The sequence below is a fragment of the Oncorhynchus keta genome, chromosome 7, assembly GCF_023373465.1.
Source record: "Oncorhynchus keta strain PuntledgeMale-10-30-2019 chromosome 7, Oket_V2, whole genome shotgun sequence".
In the NCBI taxonomy this organism is placed as follows: Eukaryota; Metazoa; Chordata; class Actinopteri; order Salmoniformes; family Salmonidae; genus Oncorhynchus; species Oncorhynchus keta.
In genome coordinates this window covers 20,929,511-20,956,658 of record NC_068427.1, presented here as the reverse complement: position 1 = coordinate 20,956,658, position 27,148 = coordinate 20,929,511, and the positions used below count along the sequence as shown (strand labels likewise).

Sequence of the window (27,148 nt, the reverse complement as noted above, 5' to 3'; positions counted from 1 at the left end):
GCAAGCCATAGAGTCTCAGGTTCCATCTTGTGTATTGTTCCAGATCAGTGAGACGTCTATGGTAGACATTGTTATTCTTTTCCACAGCTTTCTCAACTTCTGCCACTCTCATTTTCACATCCTTGATTTCACCACATGCAAACTCCACAGTATTTTTCAATCCTTCGATAACCATGGTGTTCGCTCCTACCATTTTCTCAATGGCGTCAGACCTGGAGTTGATGAGTAAGGAGAGGGTAGCCACGATGTCAGAGTTCATGTTGGGTGTTTTGGAGGGTGGAGGTTTGCGCGGAGTAACCGGTAAAGAGGGGAATTCGTCATCTTCAACAGCATTCGAAAGCATGATATTATCCATAGGCCAAGCATAGTTATGGCAGTTATGGGGATATCTTTGTGGGCTATACTCAGCCTTGTCTCAGGATGGTAAGTTCCCCACCTCTTCAAGGAATACCTAGGATAGGGTAAGTAATCCTTCTCACCCCCCCCCCCTAAAAAGATTTAGATGCACTATTGTAAAGTGGCTGTTCCACTGGATGTCTTAAGGTGTATGCACCAATTTGTAAGTCGCTCTGGATAAGAGCGTCTGCTAAATGACTTAAATGTAAATGTAAGTTGGTGGTTGAAGATATCCCTCTAGTGGTGTGGGGGCTGTGCTTTGGCAAAGTGGGTGGGGTTATATCCTGCCTGTTTGGCCCTGTCCGTGAGTATTGTCGGACGGGGCCAGTGTCTCCCGACCCCTCCTGCCTCAGCCTCCAGTATTTATGCTGCAATACTTTGTGATGGGGGGCTACGGTCAGTCTGTTATATCTGGAGTATTTATCCTGTCTTATCCGGTGTCCTGTGTGAATTTAAGTATGCTCTCTAATTCTCTCTTTTCTCTCTCTTTCTTTCTCTCTGCCTCAGGACTATCTGGCATGATGACTCCTCGCTGCCCCCTGTCCACCTGGCCGTGCTGTTGCTCCTCCAGTTTCAACTGTTCTGCCTGCGGCTATGGAACCCTGACCTGTTCACCGGATGTGCTACCTGTCCCAGACCTGCTGTTTTCAACTCTCTAGAGACAGCAGGAGCGGTAGAGATACTCTGAATGATCGGCTATGAAAAGCCAACTGACATTTACTCCTGACCTGTTGCACCCTCTACAATCACTGTGATTATTATTATTTGACCTGCTGGTCATCTATGAACATTTAAACATCTTGGCCATGTTCTGTTATAATCTCCACCCGGCACAGCCAGAAGGGGACTGGCCACCCCTCAGAGCCTGGTTCCTCTCTAGGTTTCTTCCTAGGGAGTTTTTCCTAGCCACCGTGCTTCTACACCTGCATTGCTTGCTGTTTGGGGTTTTAGGCTGTGTTTCTCTACAGCACTTTGTGACATCAGCTGATGTAAGGGCTTTATAAATAAATTTGATTGATTGATTGACAAGGAGAAAATTGATTGCACATGCCCATTAGGCCAGTTATGCCATCCTACTGAAAGGCATATGGCTGCATTGGTGATGCATGCCATTATGATAAACTGCAAAATGGGCTCACATGGCAGATATGCTGAGAGAGTGACAATCAAATAAAACAGATTGGCGAGTTCACAAATAGACAAAAATGTCATTTTCATTTGAGAAAACAACACAGAAACATTAGAGACAGATCCTCTTCACACCTTTTTAAAATATATTTATTTTAGTACTTTTATCCCTTTTCTCCCAAATTTTGTAATATCCAATTGGTAGTTACAGTCTTGTCCCATCACTGCAACTCTGGTAAGGACTCAGGAAAGGCGAAGGTCGAGAGCCACGAGTCCTCCGAAACATGACTCTGCAAGCTGAACTGCTTCTTGACACACTGCTCGCTTAACCCAGAAGCCAGCCACACCAATGTGTCAGAGGAAACACTACAAATAGCGACCGAAGTCATATTGCAGGTGCCAGGTCCGCCACAAGGATTCGGGTTGAGGTTAAAGATCTGCTCTCACACTTTAGGGAAAGGGCTTGTGAAGAAAAATCTTATTGCAAGAACTGGGAGCTCCTTAAATTTGAGGTGGCCAAATAAATACCTTAGAAAATATGGTAGTAATCTTGCTAAGACCAGAAGAGAAAAGGAAAAAGGAAAAGGAAAAGCTGATCATTAAGATAACTTGCCTTTCTCAGAGGTCCCTAGCCGGCCTCTGGGGGGAGGAAAAGATGGAACTGAAAGAGTTACAAAATAAACTGGATAAGATGTAATAGATTAATAGCAGAAGGAGCCTTTATTAGATCTAGGAAAAAATGGATTGAGGAGGGAGAACAGAATTCATCCTATTTCTTTAGACTTGAGAAATTTCACTCTAAAAATAACACTATCCATAAGTTAAACATTGATGGTGTTATTACAGATGACCAAAAATGAATTGCGAAATACTGTAGCACATTTTACAGAAGATTATATAGCTCTACGTACTGTCAGGAATACACAGATAGTTAAAAAACATAACTGAATAATGTTCACTCTATCAGTGATTATAGAATCTAAACAGTGTGATGAACCCATCAAAGTTGAAGAGATGATGGAGTCTATCAAACATCTGAAGAACAATAAATCACCCTGTGTTGATGGAATTACATCAGAATTTTACAAATTACAAATTATTTTCTGAACAAGTAGCTCCCTTCCTATTTGAAGTATTTTTAGAGAGTATTAAAAACAATGTTCCCCCTCCTACAATGAGTCAGGGGTTAATAACACTGATACCTAAGCCTAAAAAATAAGTGCTGCTCATCAATAACTGGCATCCAATTTGTCTTAATGACTATAAGATATTAGCCTATATTACTACTTGCAAGTCCTGGATGCAATCATTGATTAAATACAGTCTGGCTTTATGAGGAACAGACATATTTATAACAATATCAGACTAGTATTAGACATACTTGACTACTCAGGCCTAATAACCGAGGATAGCTTCATATTTTTAAAATATTTTTATAAAGCATTTGACACAGTAGAGCATCAGTTTCTCTTCCACTCCCTTGAGAGACTTGGCTTTGGGGATTTTTTCTGTAAGGCTATTAAGACTCTATGCAAATGGTAACAGCTCTATCAAATTGAAATATGGCACCTCACCTAGATTTGAGTTAAAGAGAGGAATTAGGCAAGGTTGTCCTATCTCTCCGTACCTGTTTTTATTAATCACCAAACTTCTTGCAAATTATTTAAATAATAGTCCTTGTGCTGCCATCCTGTTAGAAGGTAACAGATTATTTTATTACAATGGTTAAATTGGATTTTCATTGTGTTCAATGGTGTTATTTGCCCCCTAGTGGCGCTTTCTGGTACTTAGAGAGACGACGCAAACAGGAAGTACAGAATTTGTTTTGCACGCTCACGCTTCAGCCTTGGAAAAATATTTGTTTGTAAGTTCGATTCAAGCATTTAGCTAATGATGATAATCTTGTTATTGATAGTTACTCACAAATTGTAATGCCTTTAATGTATGTCGTTAGCTGTATTACTTTGCTCATGCGTCATGCAAACGAATTGTAAAATATACAATACTGTAGTTTTGTTACTGTTTCTAGTGTAATATGCTTTGTTATTCTACATAGATGGTTATACATTATTAGAGTAATGAAAGGAGCAAATTACCATATGGTTAACAATTAGCTATATGGTTTGGCATCATGCCAGATGCATGGTACCTTAGCGCGTGCTTTGTATTTATGCAACTTCAAATGTTTAATGTACAGCTACAGTATGTCGGTGTGAATTGAACACTAAAGTATATTTTGCAGTTTCACAACATAAACGTTTTCAATATATTCATTCAAGAAAAGTCACGCCTTGGGAGTTTTATTGAAGACTTAGTTGTTAGCTATCTGTCTAGTTTTGCATGGGAACGCAACTCAAGGGCAGAATAGTCCTGTACAAGGTATTTCCATAGCTGGTAAATAAATTATTATAAGCCAGCTGGCTGACGATACTACACTTTTTCTGAAAGACACTAACCAAATTCCCATATCGATCAATGTGATTACAATCCTTTTCCAAAGCGTCTGGTCTATATCTAAAAATTAATAAATGTGAACTCATGGCTGTCAAAGATTGTGTGACACCTTCATATTATGGTATTCCAGTAAAAGAACATACATATTTATGCATAACCATTACAAAGGATCAGAAGTCTAGAGGCTTACTAAATTTTAACCTTCATATTAAAAAACCCCAGAAGAAGCTAAATCAATGGCTACAGAGGGACTTATCTTTAAAAGGTAGAGTCCTAATAACCAAGGCTGAAGGTATCTCTAGACTAACCATATGGCTCCTTATCTTTATATCTTGACAGTAAAATAAGCAAGGAGATAGACCAGATTCTTTTCAACTTTCTGTGGAGAAACCGTACCCATTACATTAGGAAAACTGTTGTAATGAACACTTATGGGAATGGTGGGCTGAATTTTCTGGACTTGACTACCTTAAATAATACTTTTAAGATCAATTGGATAAAACTATTCCTAAGAAGACCCACTTCTATTTGGAATTGTATTATTCATCATGTCTTCTCTACTTTTGGTGGCCTTAACTTCATATTGTTTTGCAATTCTAATATTGACAAAGTTCCAGTGAAACTTTCTGCTTTTCATCGGCAGGTTCTTGTCATGGTCCCACAATTTTTCTCCACACATATATTATATATGGAATAATCAGGATTATTGTATAAAAATACTTCTTTGTTTTTGGAATATTGGTTCTGAAATAATATCCTATTGGTGAGCCAACTGGTAAATGCAGAGGGTCTTTTACTCAGTTATAAGGAATTCTTACCACTTTACAAGGTACCTGTAACTAGAGGTCGACTGATTAATCGGAATGGCCGATTAATTAGGGCCGACTTCAAGTTTTCATAACAATCGGAAATTGGTATTATTGGGCGCCGATTTGCCCCTCAATTTGTTTTACACCTTTATTTAATCTTTATTTAACTAGGTAAGTCAGTTAAGAACACATTCTTATTTTCAATGACGGCCTAGGAACCGTGGGTTAACTGCCTTGTTCGCGGGCAGAACGACAGATTTTCACCTTGTCAGCTCGGGGAACCAATCTTGCAACCTTACAGTTAACTAGTCCAACGCAATAACGACCTGCCTCTCTCTCGTTGCACTCCACAAGGAGACTGCCTGACATGATGACTCCTTGCTGTCCCCAGTCCACCTGGCCATGTTGCTGCTCCAGTTTCAAGTGTTCTGCCTTACTATTATTTGACCATGCTGGTCATTTATGAACATTTGAACATCTTGGCCATGTTCTGTTATAATCTCCACCCGGCACAGCCAGAAGAGGACTGGCCACCCCACATAGCCTGGTTCCTCTCTAGGTTTCTTCCTAGGTTTTGGCCTTTCTAGGGAGTTTTTCCTAGCCACCGTGCTTCTACACCTGCATTGCTTGCTGTTTGGGGTTTTAGGCTGGGTTTCTGTACAGCACTTTGAGATATCAGCTGATGTACGAAGGGCTATATAAATAAAATTTGATTGATTGATTGACTGATTGCCTGTTACGTGAATGCAGCAAGTCAAGGTAAATTGCTAGCTAGCATTAAACTTATCTTATAAAAAACAATCAATCAATCATAATCACTAGTTAACTACACATGGTTGATGATAATACTAGATATTACAAGTATCTGACTGAGCAGTGGTAGGCAGACGTAGGCGCATAAACATTCATTCAAACAGCACTTTCGTGCGTTTTGCCAGCAGCTCTTCGTTGTGCTTCAAGCATTGCGCTGTTTATGACTTCAAGCCTATCAACTCCCGAGATGAGGCTCGTGTAACCGAAGTGAAATGGCTAGCTAGTTAGCGCGCGCTAATTGTCGTTTTGTTGCTGGTTCGAGCCCAGGGAGGAGCGAGGAGAGGGACGGAAGCTATACTGTTACACTGGCAATACTAAAGTGCCTATAAGAACATCCAATAGTCAAAGGTTAATGAAATACAAATGGTATGGAGGGAAATAGTCCTATAATAACTACAACCTAAAACATTTTACCTTGGAATATTGACGACTCATGTTAAAAGGAACCACCAGCTTTCATATGTTCTCATGTTCTGAGCAAGGAACTTCAACGTTAGCTTTTTTACATGGCACATATTGCACTTTTTCTTTCTTCTCCAACACTTTGTTTTTGCATTATTTAAACCAAATTGAACATGTTTCATTATTTACTTGAGGCTAAATTGATTTTATTGATGTACTATATTAAGTTAAAATAAGTGTTCATTCAGTATTGTGGTAATTGTCATTATTACAAATTAATTAATTAATTGGCCGATTAATCGGTATCGGCTTTTATGGTGTTGAAAAATCATAATGGTCGACCTCTACCTGTAACACCTAAAGATTTTGCAATTGTTTTAGATGCCATTCCCTCAGGTGTTATTATTCAGGAACTGTGTTGACCCTGTTGACCCATCAGTAGGAAAGATTTGTTTATCTTTTGGTCCATTCAACAACAGAGCGATACGAACCTTGTTTTATCAGGATGTTGTATCTACTATACCTTATTGCCTTATTGGAATGGATTTATTGATAATATCTGTTGGGAAAAAAGGTTGGATGTTGCCACACACATACCTACTTGTTAACAAAATTAAGGAAGTTTCCTTTAAAATGATTCATAAATATTATCCTGCCAACCACTATATGAAGACGTTTAAGGAAAACATCAACTCAAATTGCTCCTTTTGTAATGACCACCCAGAAACAGTGTTGCATCTTTTTTGGCATTGTATTCATGTAAGAAAACTGTGGCAATACATCAGTAGATTTATAATCGAACACTTTTATGAAGGTCTTACACTATTGCGGAGAAATGTACTGCTTGGATTCTTTACCTACGATAGAAATAAGCTGAAACATTTTTATGCAATTAATTTCATTATTCTTTTGGCCAAATTTCATATTCACAAATGAAATTTACAAACAAAAAAAACAAATTTCTTTGTAAATAAATGTAACTGTATTTTAAGATAATTAAATACTCTACTAACAAAAAACCCGTTAGAATTATAAGTGTATGTATGTCCCTTAAAGTCTTTGTGTAATGTGATATTGTACCCCCTAGCTCAATTGTCCATTGTATAGAATCTATACTTGTGTTCCCTCATGTACTCTCTGTATTGATTTGTTGTAAATAAAATTAAAAAAAATTAAAAAGTGCTCACCTCTGGTGGTGCTATGCATGGCTTCAAAAGAGAGCAATTCCTCCCCTGTGTGAAACTCCGCAGTAATCCCACACACAAAAATGGCCGTATTTGTTGTCACTTGCTTACTAATCACATGCCAAAGAGAAAACTCGACATTTCTTGCGGAGTCCTTCAATTTCTTTCGATATCTTGTGCCAAGCCAGTTATCCGCTATGTGACGATTCTTCGACACAAATTAACACTGGAACAATTTAACTTTGTCTGGTGTTAGCAACTCTTTTACACATTTTCCCCATCCAAACTAAGTTTCGTAAATGCGGCTTGTTGGTCACCCAAACCCCGCTGAATAGCAATTACTTTATCCACACGAAGTTATCATTGCAACTCATTCAGTTTAGCATGTTTCGAGCTGTAATGACTCTCCAAATTGGTCTTTCTCATTAGTGCATGTGCATCCCCACAAACTAGGAATACACTTCGACGGATCTACGTTTCTTTCATTTACTGGAGCAATTTTTCGGACGTACAGGCAGGTGCTCGGTGAAGACGAGCTGTCTAGCGCTACCAAACATTTTTGGAAAAATTACCTCTAATAGCTTTTTTTTTTTATATATAAAAAAATGTATTCATGAATTGTCTCCGGGGCCTGATCAAACGGACCTCCCCACCCCTGGCCTACACACGGTGGCCTGCTGTTGCTAGCCAGCTAACTAATAACACATCGTTTTTTCACATTTTGAAAATGTATTTAATTACTAGAATAGGTTCACGCCTACGCCAACGAAGCGGCCAACCTGTAGGGAAGAGTTGTCAAGCTTCTGCTGGTCGAAACGTATGGTTACTTTCCCTTTCTTGGGCCCAAGGATGATAGTGGACATCTTATAGCGAGCACTTGCTTATAATAACCGAAACTGTTTGGTCTTTACACAATAAAATACAATAAAATAAGGAATGCGACTAAGGTACTACTTATCAATGATGTTTAAAGTGCAACGAGCCTTTATTTATTTACCTGTGACGTAAAGCCACGGTAATACTGCGTAGTCTTTGTGCGCGCGCTGCAGTCTGCAGAAAGTGGATCCTCCCTTTTTGTACGGACCGCTTTTGGTAAGTAGGCTTGCCAGTTTGTTATTGTGGTAACATTGATAAAGTCATGGGCAAATAATACATTCAGTAGGCCCTATTAAAATAATATTAATATAAGAGGTTGATCTTATCATGGGACGTATGGGTGAAGTCTTGGTCGTTTTTGACAGCTCGCTAGCTAATTTAGCGTTCTCTGACTCTGGCCGCGCAGTTGTTAGTCTAGTTTCGATACAACCAAGAACGTTTTTAAGAGTCCAGCACAATGTAAAAACTCTCTTGGTTGCATCGAAGCAATTGTTAGCCTAGCAGCTCTACCTGCGGCAGGTCAGGCTTGATGGCGCCAGCTAGGCTAAAACGACGCCAGGGATTGTACCTTTGTTCATTGTAGGACACTTTCTATTTATCAACTTTGTCTGAAATATGATGCGATTAATAGTATGCTACAGTAATTTAGCTAATTAACAAACATAACGTTAGCTAGCTAGCTGACATAGCTTGAACTAAGACTTTAACGTAAGTAACGTTAACTAACCACTATAGCGAGAAAGCTAACAGACAATTTGTTAGTGGTGGGTCAGTAATCAAATGACAACTTTCTAAATATTTTTAAGACTAGCTAGTTAGCTAACCTTTTAAATGGGAAAACTTTAGCTGGTTAGCTAGCTATTTTCATCTATTGAAAACATCCAAGGCACAAATATCTTTGATCAAGGTGTTTCGTTACCATGGTCACCAGCAAAGATTTGTTTAACTAAACCAAGATATGATATGACAGAGGTCGTTTCCAATGGGAACACATGAGTCATAGTGGGCAGAGCCAAGCACGAACTAAGGAAGTCCTATTGGCCTGTTCAAGCATACGTCTTCGAATTTCATTTAGCCGACACTGTGAAGTGCGCGTGTGCATTAACTAATTTCGTCTTTGCACTCCTTGTAAATAAAGCGATTTTGGCAAAACAGTCTACAAAACTTAGTATAATCTGTTTATAACAGATTCTAGTTTTGGAAACAAACGTTTAATATGAGAAAATGCAGAACGTCGCCGAAATTCCATCTCCTCCGACCGCCCCGGCCATTGGGCTTCCTCTCGCTACCATATTTGGTAGTGTTTGGAAACGCCAAGTGGATGCTTCACATTTATACATCAGGTGAAAGAACAATGAGACAGATATATATGTGGTATTTGTTTGCCTTAATCGTTGGGCCAACCATATAAATTAAATCTCTGAAATGCAATCATTCTCATTCTACTCTTCCCCATCCCTTCAGGAATATAGAGTGAGTGTCAGAAGTTTCATAAGGCTCTTCATCATGGCGAGTCAGTCGATGGAGATCATGGCCAAGGTGCTGGAGCAGCAGGTGCTGCAGTCAGCCAGGATGGTGGAGGAGCAGCTGGATGCAGAGCTGGGGAAGCTGGAGCGCATGGATGACGATGAGATGGAAAAGCTGAAGGAGAGGAGGATGGAGGCCCTCAAGAAATCCCAGAAACAAAAGCAGGTAGGAGGGAAAGACAGAGTGGTCACATTGGCTGAGCCATATGGTGGATGCCAAACAAGCATTTTATTTAGTCCATCCAGTTATTTCATACCAGTAACACTCATCATGGCATGTTTGTGCTCTGTCCCCTCAGGAGTGGCTGGGTAAAGGGCACGGGGAGTACAAGGAGATTCCCAGTGAGAAAGACTTCTTCCCTGAGGTGAAGGAGAGCAATCGAGTAGTCTGCCATTTCTACAGAGACTCCACCTTCAGGTTTGCAACACAGCAATGTTTTTTTCTCTACCTGTTTTTCTCCTGCCATTACAGGCCTAAAACCTACTGCTGTTTTATTGCTGCAAATTAATTGAGATCCAGGGTGAGCTTATCCACCTAAATCCTAAGAAGAGGTTTATTGCCCAAGAAATCTTTATTGCAGCTTCTACCAGGAGCTAACCCTGCTGTCTCCTCTCCCCTGCATTCTAAAGATGCAAGATCCTGGATAAGCACCTTAGCGTCCTGGCCAAGAAGCACCTGGAGACCAAGTTCATCAAGCTGAATGTGGACAAGGCTCCATTCCTGACAGATAGGCTGCGGATCAAGGTGATTCCCACGCTGGCGCTGGTAAAGGATGGGAAGACCAAGGACTACATAGTGGGTTTCACAGACGTAGGAAACACAGACGAGTTCCCCACAGAGGTGCTGGAGTGGAGACTGGGCTGCTCTGACATCATCAACTACAGGTACACAGACAGGAGTGATTTCCTGAAGATAATCACACCTCTAGATAGAAAGATGATCTGTCTAGGTATTTCCTGTTAGGCATTTGAGGCCATTGGTTCATTTGCAAAAGGAATAAAAAAGCCTTACCAGTTCATGCACAAACACAGGCTGATTAGACATTAAGTTCTACTTAGTTCAGATCAAGTCTCGTAACACCCCTCCTTACACTTTGTCTTCTCCCCAGTGGTAACCTCATGGAGCCCCCCACCCTGACACAGAAATCTGGTTCGAAGTTCATCAAAGTGCAGAAGAAGACCATCAGGGGGAGAGGACACAACTCAGACTCTGAAGACGACTAGAAGACCCTGTCAGCCATCAACTTCCGTCTCTCTCGCTGGGCTACTAACCGGCAGAACCATCTCTTCCTGTTTTGTTCCATTCCCATGTTTATCATTTTCCTATTTATCCCAGTCTTCCATGCTTTGTTTTGTGTGTGTGGACTTAATCATATGAGTTCATGTTTAATTACATTCAAGTGCTTTTTGGTTTGTTTATTTCCAACCTGCAAAGAAAAGGATACCTATCTGAGCCAATTAACTTTCTGCCCTAACTGACTCATTGATTCCAAATGAAGTCTAGAACTGGAAACCCTCAGACCTGACGCTGTTACCATTTAATATTATAAATAATCATCCTTGCTAACACTATGGCTAGCTAAATTAACATCGATCCATGTCATTTGTCGACACGATTTGTGGGGGAAGACCAGCTTTTCATGAGCAACAACCAAGTGCCAAGGTCAGCTGCATTCCACAGCCACCTCCTTTGTGTCATCAATGTGATTGGTGGCACAGGTTTGAGTTTTTCTATAAAAATGGGCTTGATCTTAAAATAAGCTGATATCACTGGCACATTATTTTCCTCTAACTTCCTCGATTGCATGGATGTATTTTATACACATTAACATGTACATGTTATGTTTTTATTTGAAATATAATACAAAGGGGTGAGCTATAGAAGTGTTTCTCAGTCCAGGTCTAGAATGAACACAGGTACAGGGATTTCACCAATATAGTCATTTGAATCACAGCTGATTTCTGGTAGGCTAGACTGTAAAACCATTCATTTGTGTTCTATACAGATTAGATAGGTGAAAGCATGGGATCCACTACACAGCCAATCCAGTCATGTCAGTGATTACTTTGAGGAAGGGACAATGCATTTTCAGTAACCACTGACAAAATGGCTTGGGTATAGAGTAGTGCTGGCTATGACTCGATGGCTTTGCACTCTACAGGTTTGAGGCGTCGTCGTACGATCAGCTCTCCTTTGCTGTTCAGGTAGGTGTCGGCCATGTCTTCCTCAGCAGGGAGACCATGGGGAAGCTTCAGTGGCTGGATCCTGAACAGAGAGAAAGATGGAAAAGTGGTCAAAGTTCATCTATTGAATTACAGCAGATTTCAGTGGTCAGTTGTCAGGATCAACTAACCACGCACTCAATTCATAACAGCATACACTTGACAGGAATTAACAGATGTATTTAATAATAGCCCTGTGCTAACAAAGTAATAACAGGTTTTGCAATTCCGAGCAGCCTTACCTCACAAGATGCTTGATGAATTTCAGCTGGTTGTTGACTGAAGGGATGTTCTTGTGAATTACAGGTACATACGCCTGAGGAGAGGAGCAAAGAACAATTACAGTGCAACCAAGTTAGCAATTAGAATCATTATTATAACTTTATATTACTGCAAGAGCAAGCACACAACTGAACTCAATACAAATACGATCTGCTAGAGGAAAGGCTAGGGGTGGGCAACTTTCAATTAGTCAAATCAGGTGTTTTACAGTTTGGCTAGAGCAAAATCTTGCGCCTACACCCACGCAGGGTAAGATTGCCACACACTAGGCTATCCCTCAGATGTGAGGTTATTAATCCAAACTGATAGGAGCCCCACCTTCTGCAAGCAGAGTCCCTCTACTAGCTTCTTCTCCCAGTAGGGCCGGCGCATGGTGCTCTTGACCCGCGTCACCACGTGCAGTTTATGTGGCTTCTCCTGGTTTCCACCATACTTCTCATGCTCTTGAGACCGCTCATCCAGAATCTGTAGACACAGAAAGACAGATTTACTACGGATTCAAAGGAATCGCAAAGGTTTGTTTAAAAATGTAATTTCCATGATCATTGCCATTAGGATATAACACAAGTGTTATAATATAATAAATGGGTGCTTAGAGGTCGACCGATTCTGATTTTTCAACGCAGATACCATTATTGGAGGACCCCCCCCCAAAAAAAACGATGCTGAGTTTTATACACTGCTCAAAAAATATAAAGGGAACACTTAAAACAACACAATGTAACTCCAAGTCAATCACACTTCTGTGAAATCAAACTGTCCACTTAGGAAGCAACACTGATTGACAATAAATTTCACATGCTGTTGTGCAAATGGAATAAACAACAGGTGGAAATTATAGGCAATTAGCAAGACACACCCAATAAAGGAGTGGTTCTGCAGGTGATAACTTCTCAGTACCTATGCTTCCTGGCTGATGTTTTGGTCACTTTTGAATGCTGGCGGTGCTTTCACTCTAGTGGTAGCATGAGACGGAGTCTACAACCCACACAAGTGGCTCAGGTAGTCCAGCTCATCCAGGATGGCACATCAATGCGAGCTGTGGCAAGAAGGTTTGCTGTGTCTGTCAGAGCATGGAGGCGCTACCAGGAGACAGGGACGTGGAGGAGGCCGTAGGAGGGCAACAACCCAGCAGCAGGACCGCTACCTCCGCCTTTGTGCAAGGAGGAGCACTGCCAGAGCCCTGCAAAATGACCTCCAGCAGGCCACAAATGTGCATGTGTCTGCTCAAACGGTCAGAAACAGACTCCATGAGGGCCCGACGTCCACAGGTGGGGGTTGTGCTTACAGCCCAACACCGTGCAGGATGTTTGGCATTTGCCAGAGAACACCAAGATTGGCAAATTCGCCACTGGCGCCCTGTGCTCTTCACAGATGAAAGCAGGTTCACACTGAGCACATGTGACAGACGTGGAGAACGTTCTGCTGCCTGCAACATCCTCCAGCATGACCGGTTTGGCAGTGGGTCAGTCATGGTGGGGGTGGCATTTCTTTAGGGGGCCGCACAGCCTTCCATGTGCCTGCCAGAGGTAGCCTGACTGCCATTAGGTACAGAGATGAGATCCTCAGACCCCTTGTGAGACCATATGCTGGTGCGGTTGGCCCTGGGTTCCTCCTAATGCAAGACAATGCTAGACCTCATGTGGCTGGAGTGTGTCAGCAGTTCCTGAAAGAGGAAGGCATTGATGCTATGGACTGGCCCACCAGTTCCCCAGACCTGAATCCAATTGAGCACATCTGGGACATCGTGTCTCGCTCCCATCCACCAACGCCACGTTGCACCACAGACTGTCCAAGAGTTGGTGGATGCTTTAGTCCAGGTCTGGGAGGAGATCCCTCAGGAGACCATCCGGCACCTCATCAGGAGCATGCCCAGGCATTGTAGGGAGATCATACAGGCACGTCGAGGACACACACTACTGAGCCTCATTTTGACTTGTTTTAAGGACATTACATCAAAGTTGGATCAGCCGGTAGTGTGGTTTTCCACTTTAATTTTGAGTGTGACTCCAAATCCAGACCTCCATGGGTTGATAAATTTGATTTCCATTGATAATTTGTGTGTGATTTTGTTGTCAGCACATTCAACTATGTAAAGAAAAAAGTATTTAATAAGAATATTTCATTCATTCTGATCTAGGATGTGTTATTTTAGTGTTCCCTTTATTTTTTGGAGCAGTGTGTGTGTGTGTGTGTGTGTGTGTATATATATTATTTATTTGTAATAATGACAATTACAAAATAATGAATTAACACTAATTTTAACTTAATATAATACATAAATAAAAATCTATTTAGTCTCATAAATAATGACATGTTCAATTTGGTTTAAATAATGCAAAAACAAAGTATTGGAGAAGAAAGTAGAAGTGCAATATTTACCATGTAAAAAAGCTAACGTTTCAGTTCCTTGCTCAGAACATGAGAACATATGAAAGCTGGTGGTTCCTTTTAACATGAGTCTTCCATATTCCCAGGTAAGAAGATTTACGTTGTAGTTATTATAGGCATTATAGGACTATTTCTCTCTATACCATTTGTATTTCATATACCTTTGACTATTGGATGTTCTTATAGGCATAGTGTTGCCAGCCTAATATCGGGAGTTGATAGGCTTGAAGTCATAAACAGCGCAATGCTTGAAGCACAGCGAAAAGCTGCTGGCAAATGCAGAAAGTGCCGTTTGAATGAATGCTTACGAGCCTGCTGCTGCCAACCAAATCTCAATCAGACTGCTCTATCAAATATCAAATCATAGACTTATAATATAATAACACACAGAAATACAAGCCTTAGGTCATTAATATGGTCAAATCCGGAAACTATCATTTAGAAAACAAACCATTTATTCTTTCAGTGAAATATGGAACCGTTCCGTATTTTATCTAATGGATGGCATCCAAGTCTAAATATTGCTGTTACATTGCACAACCTTCAATGTTATGTCATAATTATGTACAATTCTGTCAAATTAATTATGGTCTTTGTTAGGAAGAAATGTTCTTCACACAGTTCGCAATGAGCCAGGCAGCCCAAACTGCTGCATATACCCGGACTCTGCTTGCACAGAATGCAAGAGAAGTGACACAATCTCCCTAGTTAAAATAAATTCATGTTAGCAGGCAATATTAACTAAATATGCAGGTTTAAAAATATATACTTGTGTATTGATTTTATTAAGAAAGGCATTGATGTTTATAGTTAGGTACACATTGTTGCAACAGTGCTTTTTTCACAAATGCACTTGTTAAATCATCACCCATTTAGTGAAGTAGGCTGTGATTCAATGATAAATTAACAGGCACCGCATCGATTATATGCAACGCAGGACAAGCTAGATAAACTAGTAATATCATCAACCATGTGTAGTTAACTAGTGATTATGTTAAGATTGTTTGTTTTTTATAAGATACGATTTAATGCTAGCTAGCAACTTACGCGAGTGAAGCAAGGAGCCAAGGTAACAGGCAGTCAGCCTGCCACGCAATCTCCTCGTGGAGTGCAATGTAATCGGCCATAATCGGTGTCCAAACATGCCGATTACCGATTGTTATAAAAACTTGAAATCGGCCCTAATTAATCAGCCATTCCGATTAATTGGTCGACCTCTAGTGCTTATATTTGTCCTGTTTCACACATGCACACGTGTGTAACCTTAGTATAAAGTGTGTGGTGTGAAATGGACATGCATATCACTCCCCCTGAAACACCCTCGGAGAGTGGGATAATGGCCAGGGATCAGCCATTGACAATGACACTGGAGCAATTAGGGTTAAGGACATATGTAAGAAACTTTTGCTTTGAGTTGAGGTATTCATTGCATTTAGATTGTATGGGGCTGCCCTCGATGAAAGTCTGCAGCACCCTACCTCTTGTGGGATCCGTGCTTTGGTGAACTTGTTTCGGAATGAAATTAACCAAGGCAGGGGCGTAGTTTCTGTTAAAGCCTGCAAGAATGCACAGACACATAATCAAATATGCAAGGCGTGAAGAGAATAAGAAAAACCAAAAACAATGTAATGTTATTCTAACTATGGAGGAACACACAGTCGGATGATCCTACTAAATGTGTTGTTCTAACAACCAGTTATCTGACTGATAGCTTAAATTTGAGTTACAACTGTCTGTCAGGAAGATAGTCTGCCTTTAATAATTTAGACTTCTTACCTGAATTGGGGAAGGTATGTGAAGACCACGACATAGCATAGCCATATTTACTTGTTGGTTGACAAGTCTGTAGCAAGGAAGTCAAGGTTATAATGCAAAAACCGTCAAATGCGAATTCGACAAGGAAATTGTGATTCTACCGAGATATAAAGTGTCGTTACTGTAAGGTCAATATATATTTTGTATTATATTTTCAACAAACATCAAAATACAGCTGAATAAACGCAAACTGAATTGCTAGAGTGTTTCAGCACTTACTACACTCACCGGAAGCCGTCAGTATAGCAGTCACTTACTAACGTTGCCGTGCTACTTCAAAACTTGGTCATTTCGTTCCTGCATGGCTTTAATTTGTTTCAATTAACTTTGTGAAAAACGTCGATTTTTTTTTTACAAAGTGATATTGTATGCTTAACTATATGGTTTGACAACATTTTTTTACACGTGTATTTCAGAATTAATTCATTTATATTTAATTTAGGCATTTTCACTTCCGTGGATATGTTGCTCAGGGGAACTATTATTCATGCGTACCTTTATACGGGCCAGCAAACAAACCAACATCAGGAAGTTAGTGGCATGAGAGGATGATTTTGATCAGATTTACGTTTGAATTAATGGAATGAAATCTCGTCATCCGATGTATATATCATCTAAGCATGGGGAGTTTAAGAAGGGTCTACTGATGCATTGTATTGCCTCTGAAGATGTGCCAAAGAAGACTTGATACCTCAAGCTGACTCAGACGAATTTAATATTCCTGTCGCTGAGCTGTGGACGGACAAAGCATGTGCATACTCCTTTGCCGTCTATGGCATACTCTAACCAGGTGAATTACAAATATCCACAACTTGACACATTGAACTCAAAATCTCAGTCCATTTTTACCAGATAGTGAACCATGACGCAAGTCCCTGGTATGGAGACCTCTGCCATCTCCGTCCTGAAACGAGCCGTGGAACTGGACCAGAGCTCGCGCTTTCAGGAGTCGCTAGTGTGCTACCAGGAGGGGATCCAGCTACTGATGGACGTGCTGAAAGGTAACACACACACTGTCACAGTCACAGGGGTATGAGGGTGACATCTGTTTTACTGATCTACTCATCTGTTCACAGCTGTAAAAGATGACTCGAAGAAAGTCCACTACAGACAGAAGATAAAGAGCTACATGGACCGAGCAGAACAGATCAAAGTCCATGTCAACCAACTAAAAGAAGGTAATGGATCTCAGAGAACGGATGTCACTTTCCCAAAGCAATCATTCCTGCACCTTACTGCTGCCTTCCTCTTATTCCACCTTCCAGGGATGAGCATTAATTACAAACTAGACTAAAGACCAATGTATTAAAATACATGTATTTTGTAGTTGAAAATACAAAAATAAATTTGCAAATAGCTGGCCGAACATCAACAACGTTCTCAGTAACGGTTACACAAACATCTTACTTACTATGACTGTGATATGTTGTTGTTTATTTACCTTAGTTGGATGCACTGTTACTGGGTAAGAGTGTGCTAAATTACCAAAATGTATGTGAAAGTGAACATCTGCAAAGCACACTGGGTATTGTCATTGACCATTTTACGGAGCCTAGCTCATTAGAGTAATACTGAGCATGCTTTGCAATTGTTCATTTTTACATGTACATTTTGTTTATTTAGCAGACAATCTTATCACACCATAGTGCCATCATACTTTTTGTTTTCAATGTAGGGTGAAAGGGGGCCACAAAATTGTGAACCGCTGTAAAGCAATGGTATAGAAAAGTATTTTGTTATTTTGAAAATACAAATTGCAGCTTTTGAAAGGATCTTGTTACAAAATGCATTGGAGTGTAGTTTAGCATACAAAATACTCAGAAGCAATTAAAATACGTATACTTGGCAAAAATATAAACGCAACCTGCAACAATTTCAAAGATTTTACTGAGTTACAGTTCATATAAGGAAATCAGTCAATTGAAATAAATAAATTAGGTCATAAATCTATGTTTTTCACGTGACTGGTAATACAGATATGCATCTGTTGTTCACATATACCTTAAAAGAAAAGGTGGGGCATGTATCAGAAAACCAGTCAGTATCTGGTGTGACCACCTTTTGCCTCATGCAGCCCGACATCTCCTTCGCATAGAGTTGATCAGGCTGTTGATTGTGTCCTGTGGAATGTTGTCCCACTCCTCTTCAATGGCTGTGCGAAGTTGCCGGATATTGGCGGGAACTGAAACACGCTTATCGATCCAGAGCATCCCAAACATTCTCAATGGGTGACATGTCTGATGAATATGCAGGCCATGGAAGGAAGAACATGGACATTTTCAACTTCCAGGAATGGTGTACAGATCCGTGCGACATGGGGCCCAGCATTATCATGTGAGGTGATAGGGGGAAAGATGAATGGCACGACAATGGGCCTCAAAATGTCGTCACGGTATCTCTCTGCATTCAAGCTGCCATCGATAAAATGCATTTGTTTGTTATCCATAGCTTATGCATGTCCATACCATGAACCCACTGCCACCATGGGGCACTTTGTTCACAACGCTGACATCAGCAAACCACTCACACACACACACACACACAACGCCATACACGTGGGCTGCGGTTGTGAGGCCGATTGGATGTACTACCAAACTCTCTAAAATGACATTGGAGGCAGCTTATGGTAGAGAAATGAACATTCAATTATTTGGCAATAGCTCTGGTGGACATTCCTGCAGTTCGCATGCTAATTGCACGCTGCCTCAGACTTGAGACATTTTTGGGATTGTGTTGTGTGGCAAAACTGCACATTTTAGAGTGGCTTTTTATTGTCCCAGCACAGGGTGCACCCATGTAATGATCATACTGTTAAATCAGCTTCTTGAAATGCCACACCTGTTAGGGTGATGTATTATCTTGGCAAAAGAGAAATGCTCACTAACAGGGATGTAAACAAATTTGTGCGCACAATTTGAGAGAAGTAAGTTTTTTGGTGTGAATGGAACATTTCAGAGGTCTTTTATTTCAGGCCATGAAACATGGGACCAACACTTAAAATGTTGCATTTTATATTTTTGTTCAGTGTATTTCAAATGCATGTAACAGAAATACTGCCTATCTCTGCCTCTTTCCCTTCTTATCCCTCCCTCTCTCAACTCCTCTCCCACTCAGAGGGGAAGTACCATGAGCAGATCAGGATAGCAGATGATGCTACAGGCTATAGTTACGAGGTTCTGTTCAGGCCTTACGTCACCGAGGGGGTGACTGAGGTCTGGGTGGAGGACCCTTACATCCGACATATTCACCAGGTAATTTACCCGTACACTATCAAACACATTCACCAAATGATATACTGCAGAAAGGTACTATTACCTCTGGGTGTTCTGCTCCCTCAAAAGCTGGTTTGTCTATTAGTATGATAGTGGAATCTGCCTTGGATGCCATTGCCATGCTGGTTTAGTCATGAGATCTTGACTTTGACCCTTCTGCCCTCTTAGCTGTATAACTTCCTGAGGTTCTGTGAGATGCTGCTGAAGGCCAGCTGTAAGGTGAAGAGGATTCACCTCCTGACCTCTCAGGAAGAGGTAACTAACTGTAGGCAAGGCCCACAAAATGTTGAGATACCCCTACCTGAGGTGTAACAAACCACAGCCATGTTTTTCTATATCTCTCAGGTGTTCCATATATGAAATGGATGTTTGTATAAAAATATGTTCCTTGCAAAGGTGGTTAAATTGATAGATATTGTGACAAACCCCCTTAACTCAAACAGTGCAGAATAATGCCTGGCTGGAGGGGAAGTGGGCCACATAAGCTCCTGTACCCCAATATTGCAAGTTCTGATATTGCTCAAATGTGGAATACAAATTGTCAATTGTATGTCCTACATACAGAAACACACAACATTAGGATATCTTAAAGCATTTTGAAAATGTAGATCTGTAAATACACATGCGATAGGCAGAAATATTAGCTATGAATATTTATGATGAACACTTTTTGGTCTCTGTTCAATAGACAACTTTCCAAGCCAAATAAATGTGCACTCATTCAGTGCTATATGGTGCTGCCTGATGAAAATGCATACAGTTACACGTTTAATTGATGTTGTGGCTATTGTAATTGGCTCTAAGGAAAACCTGTGGACACAGACATTGAAATATTTTTAAATCTCCAATGTTCCTTAAAGGATTTAAAAATATATTTTGCCCCTATTCTTGCAACTAAGTCCGGGGGCCATCACAGATTATCTTTACATTTTGTAAATTAGACATTTTTTCAGAATTGTGTACAACACTCATGTCTATAAAGATGGTTGTGAATCAATTTGATGCTGAATCCAATATGGCCAACATGATTACACTCAATCACCTTTGCCTGCATACAAGTAGCCCTTGTTCATTTTGTACTGTGTTTTTCTGTCTTTTAAAATGGTTTCATAAGGCTCTTGGTATATCTAGGACTATGAGTGTCACTGCCATGCCTCTGTTGGTTTGAATAGCCAAAGCCAACTCCTTTTTAAACGTGTTCATGTTTTAATCTCATTCAAACACTTACAACATATCAACATTGGGCAATTCCACAAAAATAATAACAAGTCTTTTAGGACACAAGCACACCGTAGTGTTACAGGAACGCAACCATAATACAACAGTCAGCTACTCTAGTATTGTATATGTACAACCCTCTTTTCCCAACTAAAACTATGTGTGCAATGTTGATTCAGTCTTTGAGGTGACCAGGATGTGAGTGTCCTTACAGGGTGAGGAGACAAAGTAGCCAGTGGTGGTTGTTGTTTTGGGGTCTGACCAGCTTGCACAGCTAACTGGTCATTCTAGACATCCTGCAGCGACAAGGCCAGTATCCTTCCTGTACGGCTGGCGTGGTATTGGAGCTGTGGGGTGATCTACAGTTCGGTATAGGCAGTCTGCAGATGCAGCTTGCATACCAAAGAGACCAATTGACTAATTGGAATGTTATCCCAGTCTGAATGCTGCTGGGGTAACTTCAGTAGTGAAATGATTGGTTGTCTGGTTGTGAAGGGGAGTCTGTGAAGGGACTGTCACAAACAGACTTGCCTTTAGACCTTTCCAACACATAATTGACCTGTGGGCAGAGTTGTTTATGTTGAATGTGCTAAAAAGTCATTCAGGTCACGTCCTACATATTTTTTATATATTAATTTGGAAGTCAGTTAGGATGATAATTTGGCTAACATTAACTGTTGGTGGTTGGCATTGATTATGGACTGGGGCACGCACCAGCAGGAGAGGTGGAGAGTGACCTCAGGTTATGGTAGAGGTTATTTAGTATAGCGAGGTCATAGACTATAACTAAGAATTGTTTGTTGTGAGGGACGTAGCACAGATCCACACACGCATGCATTTGAAAATGATATCTGGGCTTTGATGGACAGTAAACGGGTTGCAGAGGAGGTGGAGCAGATCAAGCATGGAGCACAAAGACCACTATTTCACAGTCAATCCCCAGCCAGCATAAACGATCACATACAGCAGGTTTTACCATTCTACGGTGCCTTTTGTTTGGCATATGTTCATTGCCCACTGGCTCCAGATCATCTATAAGTCTTTCCTAGGTAAAGCCCTGCCTTATCTCAGCTCACTGGTCACCATAGCAGTACCCACCCGTAGCACGCGCTCCAGTAGGTATATTTCACTGGTCACCCCCAAAGCCAATTCTTCCTTTGGCTGCCTTTCCTTCCAGTTCTCTGCTGCCAATGACTGGAACGAATTGCAAAAATCACTGAAACTGGAGACCCTATCTCCCTCACTAACTTTAAGCACCAGCTGTCAGGGCAGGTCACAGATCACTACATCTGTACATAGCTCATCTAAATAGCCGATCCAACTACCTCATCCCCATATTGTTATTTTTTTTTTTGCTCCTTTGCACCCCAGTATCTCTACTTGCACATTCATCTTCTGCACATCTATCACTTCAGTGTTTAATTGCTAAATTGTAATTATTTCGCCACCATGGCCTATTTATTGCCTTTACTTTCCCTTATCTTACCTAATTTGCACACTCTGTATATATACTTTTTTTTCTCTATTGTGTTATTGACTGTTTATTCCATGTGTTGTTGTTTGTCGCACTGATTTGCTTTATCTTGGCCAGGTCGCAGTTGTAAATGAGAACTTATTCTCAACTAGCCTACCTGGTTAAATAAAGGTGAAATTAAATAAAATAAATAAATTGCCAAACATTACTTCACCGTTTCCCAGACCAGTGCATGAGTCACCCCAGCATGAAAGATCATTCTTTACATGCCAGTTCAGGTGTCACATGGTTGGCAGCTAAATAGTTACATATGAAGGCATTGCACACCACCCATTTCCAGGTGGCATTTTGGCTGTTGAATGGCCTCCTGACAGTCCAGTTCCATGGTGTCTCTGTCTCTAGTAACTGCCTGAGGGGAGGCCTGATGGTGGAGTAGGCTTATCCAGGAGAGTTCTGGGAGATTCAGGTTGGCATTGATATTGGAGAGGTGCAATTCATATGACATGTGAAGGCCCACTAAGTTGATGGCATTTCTAGTCATTGAGTGTCAGGCTGTTGGTTCATGGTGGTGAACAGCTTATCTTATGCTCTTGTCATGTGTGGTTTCATCCTCCCTGTACACCATAAATGTCACCAAGTCCAAGTAACTCCAGGGCAGACAGCCATGATGGTGGACATGATTTTCTGGAAGAAGCAATGTGGCAGCTCAACCCGAACAGGATAAGAGTGCACTAGAGCATCCCAATTTGCATCACAAATGCAGTGAGCCAGTGGACGGTCATGTTGGTTGGATGCAGGTGGAAATATTGGACTAGCAATGAATCAAAGCCCACTTCTAAATGATAAGGAGGCGACTTAAGAGCCCAACCCTGGAAGGGCAAGTTCTACCACAGCGGTGGCAAATTGTAGAGCATGGCAGAAGGTGTCAGAGTCCAGGGTTGGATTCTATTTCCTTTATTTGGAGCCTCCCAGTTGCCTCATTGATCCTCAAATAAGCATGTGACTTAGAATACTTGGTGTTGCCAAGCAGTCTGTTGACTTTTTATATACCCAGACAAAGGCGTTTGAGTGTATATGGTGGGCATATTGGATTCCTAACATAGTTGAAGTACACAAATAGTCAGGTCAAATCTAAAAAATGTCTTATTTAAAATGTGTATATATACAGGTGATTAAACCACCATTTAATGGTAATGTTGCAGTCATGTTGGATTTTGAGTCAAATCTAGATGCCCCCCTAACATAATTGCAGGAATAGGTGCTAAACATATCAAATCCATAGAGAAACACATTTTTTGCAATATCAGAACTTGCAATATTGGGGTACAGAAGGTTGTGGCCCACTCCCCCTCCAGCCAGGCATTATTCTGCACTGTTTGAGTTAAGAGGGTGTGTCACAATATCTATGAATTTAACCACTTTTTCAGTCAAATATTTTTATAAAACCATCCAAAAACATGGTTGTACTTTGTTATACCCCAACCCGAGGAACTGTATCTCAAAAACAGAAGCCCTTTTAGAGGATTGGCCGCGAGCCTACTAACTAAGCCTTCTCTGTTCCACCCCTCTAAAACCTGACGGATGTACATTTAGAATACATTTCAAAGAAAGAGCTGAGCTGAGAATTAATCAAGGAATCTAATATTTTCACTAGGCAAGAAAGTTTAGAAAAAGGCCAATCATTTATTTAGGTCACAAGGGTCACCACCTTTGTGAAGGGGGAGTACATGGGCCGCCTTCCAAACCTTGGGGATAGTAACAGCTATAAACGTTAGGTTAAAAATATGGGTTCATGATTCAGCAATCAGGGGTCAGAGAGCTGTAGCAAAAATGGATCAAGCAAATCAGCTCTAGATTTATTCATTTTTTACATTAATTTTAAGCAAGGCATCTAGCACATCACAGATTAAATGAAAACAAAGCTTCACTAGAAGTTGATGGGTTAACCGTCAAGTCAGCTAAAGGCTGGCAGAGGGAAGAGCAGGCAATTGACAGACCAGGGTCAACTACACCACCGTTTCTCTCAAATAAAAAGCACCTGAATGAGCTCAGATAACGCAGAAGATCGAATCCTTGGTTTTCTATCTTTGACTCTGAATTGTTTAAAAGGGACATGTTTATCTGCCAGAGGAATAAATATGGAATATACATTTTCTAGAGCCAACTCCGGGTCAGGAATACAGGAGACAGCTGCTAAATCAGAGTAGAACACGTCATGTAGAAACCCTTGAGCAGAACTTTTAAAAATGTATCTTCTTAATTAAACAAGGATTACTAGTGTTTTGCTGTTTCATATCTCTAATACATACTATGGGTCAATGATCACTGAGATCAAATGCAAGTACTCCACTAGACCAATATTTATGGGGGTTATTAGTAAGAATTAAATCAATCAATGAAGAGTTTAAAGGGTTTTTCACATTTTATCCGTGTGGGTTTTGAGATCAATTGTGTCAGGTTCAAATCAATGCATATACTCTTAAATTGATCTGAGGCCGGGGATAGACAATCCAGATTAAAATCCCTTAAAATGACCAACTCTGAGGACAGAAAATATGTTAAACACTCAGATATAGTACCAATAGCATCGATATCATTATCAATCAATGCCACAACTGAGTATTTGTATTGCAGAAGTTTGAACTGGTAGTAAGAGGTCTATAGCTTAGTTGCTCCATTTGTTTTCTTTAGGGCTATTTATTGTACAGTTATAAACCTACTCAAAATGCCAAGCTACTTACTGTATCTCGTGTGTTGTTTCCCTAATCCACCTGTCTGTGTGTGTTGCAGGGGGACAATTCTTCTCAGCAGGCCAGTGCTCTGTCAGAGCTCAAACAGAGTCTACAGAGCCAGGATGTGTGTCTGGACCTCCAGTACTCCACTTTTCACGACAGGGAGATCAGGTACACCATCAATTTCAATCAATCCATTTCCACACCCAGAATGCATCAGTGGCATCAGCTAGCATCAGTGGCTTAGGTTGAATGAGGTCTTTAATGCACCATATGGCGCATGGACATTATAGAGTCTTTGATTTATGTAGGTTTTATAAGCATGATGATGATGATGATGATGATCCCCTAAGGTTTGACAACGGCTGGATCATCAAGATAGGAAGAGGACTGGATTACTTCAAGAAACCAAAGGCAAGACTTCAACCAGGGATATTTCTCCCCTCTATGTTCAGTCTTAACTTTATATTGTCAAAAATATAGAACCAACAGAATAATAATCCGGTAGTATTTATTCAATGTTTTTTTTTCTCTCCCCCAGGGTCGTTTCTCCATCGGCTACTGTGACTATGACCTGAGGCAGTGCCAGGAGACCACAGTGGATATCTTTCACAGCAAACACACTAAGACATTATAACACCTTTGGAACTGGAGTCTATGGCTACACCAATATGCACAGTAGCATACCACTTAGAACGCATGTCCAATACATTGCTCTATTGTAAGTTAAATGCAAGTGTGGATAGGCCTATTGGAACAGAGGGTCTCTCAATTTAAATGTCTCCCCCTCTGTCCAGTGTGTGTGTACCTGTAAAATACATACCAAGTGCCTTTTTTAAGTCTACATGATCTATTATGTAGTTTGGTCTGACTGGGTTGTTTTTGGGGGGGGCTCCTAATGCTTATTATGTGTATCTGAGGACATTGGACCTGAATGGTGGATCCAAACGATAGTTTGGTCGTTTCTGAATCTTTTCTTAACCTGTTTTTTTAAATTAAACATACATATTCATTAAAAGTGTACATAACATTTAGAATTCTCAGAATGTCTGGAAACTGATTGTTTTCATTTCATTTTGTGAAAGTAAAGTACCAGTCAAAAGTTTGGACATAGCGTGAAGGAAAAGCACCCAACAGTGCTAAGCATGTGTGCAAACTCCTTCAAGACTGTTTGAAAAGCATTCCAGGTGAAGCTGGTTGAAGGAATGCCAAGAGTGTGCAAGGCTGTCATCAAGGCAAAGGGTGGCTACTTTGTAGAATCTCAAATATAAAATATATTTTGATTTGTTTAACACTTTTTTTGGTTACTGCATGATTCCATATGTGTTATTTCATATTTTTGATGTCTTCACTATTATTTTACAATTGAGAAAATAGTTACAAGGAAAACCTCTGAATGAATACATGTGTCCAAACTTTTGACTGGTACTGTACATGGCGCCATCTAGTGGACATTGAAGTTCGTCCACCTTACAATAACCCTAGAATTGTAAAAATATTATAACGATATGACATTTTAGACTAGAGGGAAGCCAAAATATAATCCCTGGGTGTTAACCTATGATAACGTAATATAATTAATTCTTTATAATTGTTCCTGGTGCTTAGACTGGTGGATTTGATCAGTTTATAATTTTTTGGTCGATCTGATTTGACGTTGTTTGCAGTAGACTAAGGGTTAGTCCTGTTAGGATTGGAGAATAGTAAACGTTGGACGGAGGACAGCAGTGGTCGCTCGCAAGCAGTACTAGTATGCTATTATGCTATAGCCTCGAAGTGTAGGTCGTGAACTGACAGTGACATAGCTGTGAGCCCCCATCCAGGCACCACTAATAGTATGACATTTAGGTTAATTCATCTTCAACACCAGCCACGTCCGTACAGTAAGTATGATAACTTTTTGGTTGCCATAATATATAAATGCAAATAGGTTTTTAAAAAAAAACACTATATCACAAACTGAATTACTTTATCCCGTTCAAATAGGGTACCGAGTAGTCCTGTACAGATAAATTACCTTCTCGTGTTTCATGAGCTTGACATTACCTACCATATGGCCAACATTCATCAAGGTGAACTGAACTGACGGAACAGTCTAGACATTGGTCTCCATTTCCAAATGCTCTATTTAAAATGTGAAGGTATAATGAGCA

The 27,148-nt window shown here is 40.5% G+C and overlaps 3 protein-coding genes across 5 annotated transcripts; 2 read left to right on the top strand and 1 right to left on the bottom strand.

Moving 5' to 3' along the window:
- The first annotated feature begins 8,013 nt into the window (after positions 1-8,013).
- Positions 8,014-11,348, top strand: LOC118386158 (thioredoxin domain-containing protein 9). Of its 2 annotated transcripts, none has more exons than XM_035773631.2 (5): positions 8,014-8,278; positions 9,527-9,754; positions 9,888-10,006; positions 10,219-10,473; positions 10,698-11,348. In XM_035773631.2, the coding sequence occupies exons 2-5, from the start codon at positions 9,569-9,571 to the stop codon at positions 10,810-10,812; spliced, it is 675 nt and encodes a 224-aa protein (XP_035629524.1). In that variant the 5' UTR covers positions 8,014-8,278; positions 9,527-9,568; the 3' UTR covers positions 10,813-11,348. The 2 variants fall into 2 exon arrangements, with proteins under 2 accessions (XP_035629524.1, XP_035629525.1); XM_035773632.2 differs by lacking the exon at positions 8,014-8,278 and adding an exon at positions 8,537-8,641.
- Positions 11,349-11,413: 65 nt separating this feature from the next.
- Positions 11,414-16,584, bottom strand: mrpl30 (mitochondrial ribosomal protein L30). Of its 2 annotated transcripts, none has more exons than XM_035773633.1 (6): positions 16,528-16,584; positions 16,261-16,327; positions 15,963-16,040; positions 12,412-12,558; positions 12,054-12,127; positions 11,414-11,854 (listed from the first exon to the last, which is right to left on the bottom strand). In XM_035773633.1, exons 2-6 carry the CDS (start codon positions 16,303-16,305, stop codon positions 11,722-11,724), a joined length of 477 nt encoding a protein of 158 aa, XP_035629526.1. In that variant the 5' UTR covers positions 16,306-16,327; positions 16,528-16,584; the 3' UTR covers positions 11,414-11,721. The 2 variants fall into 2 exon arrangements, with proteins under 2 accessions (XP_035629526.1, XP_035629527.1); XM_035773634.1 differs by having other exon boundaries at positions 16,519-16,572.
- Positions 16,585-16,785: 201 nt separating this feature from the next.
- Positions 16,786-26,278, top strand: mitd1 (MIT, microtubule interacting and transport, domain containing 1). The gene is made up of 7 exons (XM_035773630.2): positions 16,786-17,300; positions 17,376-17,477; positions 19,414-19,550; positions 19,740-19,826; positions 25,054-25,166; positions 25,349-25,409; positions 25,537-26,278. Exons 1-7 carry the CDS (start codon positions 17,162-17,164, stop codon positions 25,630-25,632), a joined length of 735 nt encoding a protein of 244 aa, XP_035629523.1. The 5' UTR covers positions 16,786-17,161; the 3' UTR covers positions 25,633-26,278.
- Positions 26,279-27,148: the final 870 nt, after the last annotated feature.

Coding starts and splice junctions, on each gene's coding strand:
- mrpl30 (XM_035773633.1), bottom strand. CDS start 16,305: ATGGCTATGCTATGTCGTGGTCTTCACATACCTTCCCCAATTCAG. Junction 16,041..16,260: donor ACATACCTTCCCCAATTCAG/GTAAGAAGTCTA, acceptor GCATTCTTGCAG/GCTTTAACAGAAACTACGCC. Junction 12,559..15,962: donor AAGCACGGATCCCACAAGAG/GTAGGGTGCTGC, acceptor CTGTGTCTACAG/ATTCTGGATGAGCGGTCTCA.
- mitd1 (XM_035773630.2), top strand. CDS start 17,162: ATGACGCAAGTCCCTGGTATGGAGACCTCTGCCATCTCCGTCCTGAAA. Junction 19,827..25,053: donor TCCTGACCTCTCAGGAAGAG/GTAACTAACTGT, acceptor TGTGTGTTGCAG/GGGGACAATTCTTCTCAGCA. Junction 25,167..25,348: donor TTTCACGACAGGGAGATCAG/GTACACCATCAA, acceptor TGATCCCCTAAG/GTTTGACAACGGCTGGATCA.
- LOC118386158 (XM_035773631.2), top strand. CDS start 9,569: ATGGCGAGTCAGTCGATGGAGATCATGGCCAAGGTGCTGGAGCAGCAG. Junction 10,007..10,218: donor TACAGAGACTCCACCTTCAG/GTTTGCAACACA, acceptor TGCATTCTAAAG/ATGCAAGATCCTGGATAAGC. Junction 10,474..10,697: donor TCTGACATCATCAACTACAG/GTACACAGACAG, acceptor TCTTCTCCCCAG/TGGTAACCTCATGGAGCCCC.